General features: G+C 50.7%; 1 protein-coding gene across 4 annotated transcripts in view; it reads right to left on the minus strand.

The window, feature by feature from the left end:
* Positions 1 to 3,439: 3,439 nt before the first annotated feature.
* LOC113217349 (lachesin-like) overlaps positions 3,440 to 9,180 on the minus strand; it is a 71,760-nt gene continuing 66,019 nt past the window's right edge. For 2 of the 4 annotated variants that reach the window (XM_026437215.2, XM_026437213.2), the window contains 4 exons: positions 8,759 to 8,908; positions 6,982 to 7,035; positions 6,303 to 6,395; positions 3,440 to 6,032 (listed from right to left, as the gene is read on the minus strand). In XM_026437215.2, coding sequence (XP_026293000.1) covers positions 5,896 to 6,032; positions 6,303 to 6,395; positions 6,982 to 7,035; positions 8,759 to 8,908 — 434 coding nt within the window. In that variant the 3' untranslated portion in view covers positions 3,440 to 5,895. Of the gene's footprint in view, positions 6,033 to 6,302; positions 6,396 to 6,981; positions 7,036 to 8,758; positions 8,924 to 9,180 lie in introns of all 4 variants that reach the window. The other 2 variants (XM_026437214.2, XM_026437212.2) reach the window with 1 other exon arrangement.

Consider the following 9,180-nt stretch of genomic DNA (forward strand, 5'->3'; position numbering starts at 1 on the left):
CACCATAGTGTTGCGGGGTTGCCTACTCCCTCCGACGACTGTAAGAACGCCATGGCCCCTACGGCTAGCGAGCAAGCGAGCATGCCATCCCGCAACACTGTGGAGTATTTTGAAACGCACGTTAATTTTTAGAAGATCAGAAGGTACTCGTCAATAACAGTTCAGATCACACTACGGGGCCACAGACCAGCCCCTGTCCCCAGCACCATCGGCTGACGCAGATTGGCGAGTTTGGGGCGGCTCACTTTTTCCGCTCCCAGGGGAGGTCCTTAGGTGCACGTTGACTCACCCACCGCGCGGCGTCGGCAGCAGCCGGCATTCGTCTCTTTTAAAAAAGTAGCAAGTGGCTCGTGCCCCGGTGTGGGGGAGGGAGAGGGAGGGAGGGAGGGAGAGGGGGAGGGAGGGAGCGGGACCGTCTGGGGCGTAAGCGCGGTGACACTGTGATCGCGTGCCGGCCGAAATGGGCCAAAAAATTGCCGCTTAACGTCAGCTGGGCCTCGGCTGCGCCGTGATGGGGTGGGAGGGCAGTCACGGCGGGGCCCCCTCCCCCGCCCCGGCTCAAGGGTGCGCGGCCGTGTTCCACAACCGTCAGACACTTTGCTGCCCTTCCTGATGAGCCGGCCCGGCGTGGCGTGGCGTCGCTCCGAATTCAGCCCTTTAATTAACACATTCAAGAGTCCATTACCTTCATCAGCAGGGGGGGTTGGTGTAGCGGTCCGCACAGGTGAGCGCGCGGCGCGGCCCGCTGCTGCTGGTGGTTTTAAAGGTCACCGGCGCGGTGGGGACCTCCAGCCCGCCCAGGCCCCGGCGGCGTGTCACCCCCTTCTTTGGGGCTAGTGGGGCGTGGAGGGGCGTGGCGGAGGGGGCGGGAAACAGGAGTGCCTCGTCATGACCCTGTAATTCGCCATGGAGCCTCAGCGTCGCTCAGTGCAGCCTTAACCCCGACCCCCGCCGTGGCCCTCTGGAGGGGGAAGAGCCTCCCTCGGCCGGGGCAGCCAGAGCGCGCGCGGGTGACTCCGCCGACTAGGCCATTCTACTAATCTACGGAAGCGGTGACCCGTGGACAAGAAATGGAGACCACGGCACGCCGACCAGGGGGGGAGAACAAGGGGCGCGTTGGACGCAACGCCCCGCGCGCGCAAAACGCTCCAGACAATATCTCTCGCACTCTTTTACATTTATGTGAAACTGTCTTGCTTCTATGCGCGGCTCGGTTTATGGGCGCCCGTGGTGGAGAAATTACACAGATGCTTTAGTTATTGCGCAGTTTTTTTTTTAATCCCCGTTTAGAGACTGCTTGAGTTACAGGAAGAGGGGTCGGGAGAAGGGGAAAGGGGGAGGGGCTGATTAAGTAAACTGTTAAAATACCTACGCAGCTTGCTACGGCTTCATAGACCATAGATTCATAGACTTCATAGACTACACATTTAAAAATTACACCCAGAAGACCGTTTAGTCCATATAACCAAATTCAAAACCGACGAAATTTTAGCTCTTGGGACTAAAATTTTATTCGTGGTGATGAAATAATTTGGTCTAGATGACTTAATTTGATTGGTGCGACTATATTTAGTTAAAAATAGGGTTACTAAATTTTAGTCGGTTTTAGGAACTAAATTTTGGTTCTTACAACCCTGATTTAGTTGTATCAACTAAATGGTTCTCTGGGTGTACCATGATCTTGAGCCGATCGTACAAATTGTTGGTAGCGCGCAACATTCGAGGAATTGAACAGTGTAGAGAGACCCACTTGCACAGTTGCTCTTGCAGACAATTTGAAACATATGGTGCTTATGGGGGGAGCGTGACAGCGGATAAGCGCGGAATCATGGACATGAGAAATATTTCGGGTCGTCTTTTTTTTTCTCCACCGGAAAGTTCTGACTTCTCGAGTGGGAGGGAGGGAGGGAGAGAGAGGGAGGGAGAGAGAGAGAGAGAGAGAGAGAGAGAGAGAGAGAGAGAGAGATGAACAGAGCGAAGGGGCAAGGCTGTGACATATAGCTGCAACGGCTGCACGCCTGACACCCTCGCTGTGCACAGGCCGCGCGCAGCAGTGGAGCACGTGACCAAGAGGGGTGGCGCGAGAGGTGAGATTGGCCAGATCACACCCGCGACAACACTGGAAAAACAAAGGTGTTGTGTTAAGTCGCACCTCTGCAGGTGGTTTGAGAAATTTTAGTTGAATGGCTTTTCAAACGCACGTAGTTTTCACAATCCCCAAGAAGGTTCGACTTTACTTTAATTATCTACTAGTCCATGCATGCATTCAATTTAGAATCTGGCTCGCGCGCACAACTCTGGGGAGCACTCGGTACCGGTACATGCTGCTAGTAACTTTACTTTAATTATCTACTAGTTAATGCATGCATTCAATTTATGCTTTAGATGGCTCAATGTCGAGTCGAGGCTAACTGGTAGCTTTCGATAGCTTCGGCACAGGAGACACTTCAATCGACACAGGCATTCAGCTGAAGGCAACAGGAAGTAGCGCAGCACCTCTTTGTTCGACAATCGGGCTTCGCACACATGCCATGCTACTTCACTCTCGCGGGAGTGCTCTCTCTCTCTCGCTCTCTCCGCTCTGAAGCAAGCTGTGCTTACGGCCTGTATTTGCATGTTTATGACGGAGTTAAGGAGAGAAGGTTGGTCTGAAAGCGCCTCCTGTGAGCAGTTTCTCTCTCCCCTTTCCCCTTACCCCCGCTCAACGGGCTGTTCCCCGACATGTAGGGCGCCACCATCTCCCTCCCCCCCCTCCCCAAACCTCACTGGCTTTTGTGTGTAGATCGTGAGGCTGGGCCAGGCTTGGTGGCGGAGTTGACGAAACTGCTACGTCACATAATCGCATCCGACCCGCACAGGCGCAAGCTGGTTCTTACACCAGCCCTCAAAAAACGAGGGAGAAAGAGGCGAAAACTGGGTGGACGGTTTTCCTGTTTCGATGTTCTGGGGGGCGAGCATGATTCACGCGTTCCTTCCCTAACTTGGGTATATCGCTTAATTGATAATTTTCTTCCTACCAGTCAAGGTGCTCTATTTGCGGATTTGCGCTGGGAAGATGTCCGCCACACCAAACCACGTTTCGCACTACAGGCAAACAGAGTTACGACGCGAAGGAAAGCGCCTGCGTATTTGACTAGGTCTGTGGCACTAGCACTAGCAAGCTGCCCATAACTTCCCGTATTGTTGAAAAAAAAAATACTCGTACTTTTTTCTTTAATATTTTTTGTCATATTGTATTCCTTTCATTCTAATAGTTTTTTTCTTACCACCCTACCCTGGTGCTCTGCTGGGTCACAAAATGTGCAATTGAGAAGGGGATACGGGGTGCATTCAAGTTTTCTGTTTCAGCAGATTTTCTACATCGATTTCATCGTGCTCATTTTCGTGTGTTATGGATAAGGGTATTGTTTGTAACGGCTCGTAAGAATAACTCACTGTGTAGTAATTTTCAAACATTTAATTCTCTTCAATTAAAGCCACCATAGTTATCTTCCTCTTAGTAATACAGCCTTTCTACATGGTAATTTAATCTACGGTAAGGCTCGTTATAAGTAGTAGGTTTATTGATGATATAGTTAGTAGTATGTACAGTGAGTTCAGTCTTCTCAATGGATACGTATAAAGAGATGCACTCTACCTACGACGTCACACTCTTTCGAGGGGAAAGCATAGTCAACTAGAATTAACAAACGTCGGCTAAAATCGTTACTTGAACGAAAAGAGCTGTAAAAATGGTCTGTCGTCTAGCACTAGCAAATTAACATTTTATCACTTTAATCCAGTCTGAATCACACGCTTAAAATAAATGAAAACATCAGCTTTAGGGTCAATTAAGTAATTACTTAACGAGTGTAACGTTAAGACAGATTTTTTAGAATGTATGATTTTGATCCATGCATGATAGTCATATACATACTAGCCCTTCCGAACTCATCAAATCCTGCCATCATTAAGGACACCCGTCGCCTTCTCAAGACGTAACATTCTACATATATTTCTCAGGAACAATAACAATTTGGTGGCCATTTGATAAATGAAGATTAGAAGGGCTCAAGTGTGTTGGAATTTTGGGCAATTTACTAAAACCATCCACAGTTTTCAAGGAATAGTTTACCCAAGTGTGTCCATCCGGACCACCATATTACCTAGTTGAAGCAGACTCTATAGGTCTGGCGGCGAAATACAAAACAAGACCTCACATGGAAAAATAACAATTTCACTACTTACAGTACTTTTTAAAATAATGTTCCTCACTCATAACACATGTTCACAACGCACAGACGAGTTTGAGGCAGGTGACTGTTTGCCGAGTGTTCAAGAAATAAATATCTTAAAAAAAAGAACACGCACTTAAAATCTAATCACACACAACTCTCAAGCGTAGGAAGCCTCAACGCTTTGGGAGCAAAGGAAATAAACACGGTAAGAGTTTATTTCCAAAATAATCGTTACAAGTTTCCTTTTTACAGGTTTCTATCTGCGCAACAGAAATTCACAAAACAATTGTGAAAAAATAAGGGGCCGGGGCTTGTAGGCTTTGGCTCACAAATACACATAATTTAGCCGTACGTATTGAAAAGGGTAACGAAACACGATTGGACAAGTTTTTTTTTATTCTTGTGTGAGTCCCATCTAACCTCCACATTGTATTACTAATGCACATTACTCAACCTCTTGAAACAGTAAGAAAGGAAGCGCAATGACAAAAATATATCTGGCTTAACACTTTTGGCAGCGTAGGAACTTTTGCCACACCACAACTAGAAAAAAGACAGATTTAAAAAAAGCGCAATAGGTGGCCCACCAAGAGTCCTCGCCAAGTCATTTAGCGGGCCACAGGAGGATGGCTACGGAATCACTGATTAGGACCTCGACGGGGAACGGAGGGTTGGCAGGAAGGGAGAAGAATTTGCTTGGCGAGAATGTTTATGGGAAAAGGCAATTGTTCACGAACGTCAAGGCCATGTAACCTGAAGTTCTTTAATGCTATCCCACGTTTTAGAAATGTACCCTCTAATGAAATGCATTAATTATATCGTATAAAATAAGGCAAGACGTATGGACATCGATGCCGTGTTCACTGTGTTTACATTAACGTAAAAATAGGTCTCTCCCCACTGCTGGTAAATAATAACAGGACTTTGGTACAGTTTCAGCCGTCTATCCAAATCCCACATAAATAAGCAGACATTAATGTATTATAATAAAAACGATTGAAGACAGGAAAACAAAACCAATTTTTCTGACAACAAGCATCACTTATCAGTAAATCGAACTACCTATAAAACAAGCGAAAAGCTTGTCTGAAGCCATACGAGTGCACGTCGTCTTATTCAATTGACAATTTATTGTGTCCATGTCACCGCAGATGAATTAATAGTTTTCTTATTTACCGTCTCTGCTAGCTAATATTCAAAACAAGACATGTGAATGTACTAGTTGGTCGAGCAGTCACCCCGTACCCACAGCAATGGCGAAAGGGGCCTACTGCGGCAGGCACTGGCCATCAGAAAATAGGCATTTTGATTTACTGATCTAGATATTTTCTCTTCCACGCAAGATTGTTCAAGAAAATTAAAGTAAAAACAGATCAGCGCCCTTCAATATTTTGTGCGCACGGACAAAACACCAGCCTCGCTTGGCCAGGTGTGACAGCAACAATTCGAGGAACTCTAAAACTTTCGGCTGAAAATAGTGCTCTGCTCGTCCTTGCGCTATTGAGCGTTTTCGGTACTCTCGAGAAGTTGTCTCGTCGTCGACAGTCGTCGGCTCGACAGGACAGCGTGGTGCGGCCGCTGCTTCCCCTCCTGTCTGGTCCGACACACCACGGGTTGAGGTGCGGCTCTAGGCCACGAAGAGCGTTCCGAGCGACCCAGGACGAGTCGGCAGCGGCAGTCACCGACTGGCCAGGACGGCGACGAGCGTCAGCGAGAGGACGCCGAGGATGCGGTGCCGCGGCGCACCGCTGCCCTGCGCCACCGGAGGCCGCACCTCCACGTGCGGCGCCAGCGTGTAGTCGTCGTCGGCCGCCTCTGCGAGAAGGAGAAGCACGTCGTGAGGGCGAAAACCCATCGACAATAGGCAAGGAATCAACAGAAGCTGATCTTCTGAATGGTAAAAAAAAATCCCACATATGACGCATGCCGATAGCCCGGCGGAAAGACTTCCCAAGTGCAACATAGGAAATACGATCTCTAGCAAAGCAGGCATCACAGACGGGCTTGACCACTCGCCCTGCCCGGCTCTACGTGAACGGACAGACGCCGGAAAGAGTGAATATCCTTAAGTGAAGAGCAACTTACCGTCCAGAGTGGTGTCGTCGATGTACGAGTCCGCCCCCAGGACCGAGTTCTCACCGCCGCGCTCCATCTTGAGCGGTTTGACCCGGCCGCGATCTGCAAAGCGAGCAGAACACAAAGAAGGTGAGGTATGCAGAAAAGTGGCAATCTGAAATAAAGTGCGCGTCCTTGACAGACATCCGGCATGTAACGCCTGTACGTACAGTACATGTACTGTTTCCCGACAGCAGCTTAAGTTACTTGGGAAAAGAATCCTCCCCGTTGGACATAATGATAAGCTCTGTCCGCGGACATTTTAATGAGCCTTCGGATATATTTTTTTTTGCCCTGGCTCGCCTTGCACCCTGTCTGGCTCAAGGTGGCTGGCGCCGGCGGCCCCGGCCAGTGGAGCTGGAGAGGACGAGGAGGGTCGTGTTCGGCTCGCAGTTCGCTCCAGATACGACCCTCCTCCTCCTCCTCCTCCGCCCCACTCCGGCAGCCAGCACTCCAGCCAGCCGTGCCATAGAGTTAGGCCCGGCCGGTTTAATGCATAAGCGGGAACATCATCAATATCAATTTCGCGTCGACGGAGACCTAATTCATACACAGCCAGTGTTCCCCGGCTCATCTGCGAGGGGCGCAGCGCGCGCCAGGCAGACGGGCGGGGCTCGCGGGCCCAGCTCGTCGGGCGAATCGCACTCACGTTTTTTCTTGGGCAGCACCGTCGACGACGGCGTCGTGGGCGGGGCCGGAATCTCTGAAAAGCCAAAACAGAGGAGAAAAAAAAATACAATGAATAGGTTAGTATGTAAACGCGCCGGGCAGGCGGACAGAATGTTTCCCCGGCTGGACCGATCGGCGACACACTCGATATCCTCGACACACACATGAATTTGTTATGCGGCAACAGCGCACGGCTCCTGCCCACCCTCCCCCTCAAAACAATAACAAAAAGGCTTCCCTCCGGAAGCAGCAGCAGGGCGGCGCGTTGATTGTTTCCGCGCCAAATGACATGAAGTGGCCTCAGATTATCTCGGGCCGCGAGTGACACTGACGGATTGTCGTGTCGACAGACGGGGCGGGCTGCGCACCAGCGCCTCTGCTGCGGCGGACGCCTGCATACCGCTATGGCTGCCGGAGAAGTGTGTGCGTGTGGGCGAAGAGGGGAGGGGAGGGGGGAGTATTCCATTCCACGGGCGGGCCGGACCACAAGAAGAAAGAAAGAAAGAAAAAGCGCTTGGCTCTGGTTGCGAACACCTGCGCCCGGCCTTGCCGGCCTGTCAGTGGATCCCCCACGGGCCGGCCTACTTGAGGGGGGAGAGGAGAGGGGGGGAGGGGGGGACTCAGCCTCGGGCTCAACGGCGGAATCCAGGACCTAGCCTCTGCAGAGCAGGCCGTGCCAAAGCTACACACACGTACACAGCAAATCAAAGGGCATGCATTTTTATCCACACATGAGACGTGCATAGGTGTGCAGTGTGCAGTGTACATGACTGATTGCACAGAGTGTGCATCGATGTGCATGTAATTTCATGTAAGATCTCAAGGAACACTCACATCTGTAGACATTCACACATTCCCTGGTGCACGCTACCCGGCGGGATACACCCGGTCAAGAACAAGAAGCGCCCCGACCCACAGCAGGGAGGGGCTATGTGCTGCTTTCAATAAGCATCCTTGCTGCAAGAGGAATGCGGGACGTGGCGGGCTTGGCCTCGCAGTGTCTGCATCCCCCAGACGGATAGAGGAGGGGAAGAACGGGGGGTGAGGGGGAGCTAGGACATGATTGATGAATAGACGGCGCAAAAGTGGAGGAGGGTAGGGGGGAAAGATAGACAAGGAGGAAGTGCGTTACGCGACCAGACTCAATCGCGGAGCCCTCCCTGCACAGTTGATTAGGGACAGCGGCTCGGGGGCCTAACGAGTGTGTTGCGAGGCCAGAGGACAACCCCCACGGCAGACCAGTGTTGTTGTCCCTCTCGCACCCGCCTGGGCGCGGGCCGCTATGGCATTGTCCTCCTCTCAGTCTGAATGGGGTTCGTCCAGTGGTCCAGAAAGTACGTCCGGATTTTCACTTGTTCCATTCGGCCAATGATGAGGGCTCGGCGCCTGCAAGACTCCGGGTAGGCAAGCCCGCAGTACGCGCATGCACTGCAGGCGAGATGTCGCCTACCTACCAGGCGTTATCAGAGGTTGGAGGAGGCTGAACTTGGCAGGTTCGCAACGGCGAATGGTGGACATACTTTTTGGACGATCATTAATGTGCGTGTCTTGAATGAGTTGTAAACTAAAAAGGGGATGACAAAATATAAAAACAAAAAACAGATGAGAAATTGGGAATAAAGTGGGTCGTGGTACAAAGTTACTTTGGGCAACGTAGCGGGTGGAAATTAAAGAAAAAAATAAGACTTAAATACAAAAATATCTTCCTTCCGCTCCCATGTTTTTAAGTACTAAATGCACACTGTATCCGTGCTTACCGTCGAGCTTGATGACGCCATCCGTCTCGCCCAGCGAGTTCTTGGCCACGCACTTGTACGAGCCGAAGTCGTCGGGCCCCACGTTGCGTATCTTGAGCAGCATGTACTTGTTGTAGCCGTTGTCCGTCGACACCGCCTCGTACTTATTGCCTGAAACATGCATGTCTGCGCGTCAGTCAGCACAGCTGAAGAGTGAAACAGCTTTTTTGGGTTGGTGGCTTCAGCGGGGTTTATTATCCGGCTAATTGAACAGATCCGAAGGTAAAAAAAAGAGAGAGAGAGCAAGAGAGGGGCCGGGCATTTCGAGGCAGCCTTCCTCGTACAGTTATCGCTCAGCCAAAGAGAGCGTGAATAAAGTTGTTACAGAAGGAAGGGTGTATAGCGACGGAACGAGAGGGAAATGTGGGGAGAGAGGAGGGAGG

Source organism: Frankliniella occidentalis, unplaced genomic scaffold (assembly GCF_000697945.3).
Source record: "Frankliniella occidentalis isolate FOCC.00 unplaced genomic scaffold, Focc_3.1 Scaffold43, whole genome shotgun sequence".
Taxonomy (NCBI): Eukaryota; Metazoa; Arthropoda; class Insecta; order Thysanoptera; family Thripidae; genus Frankliniella; species Frankliniella occidentalis.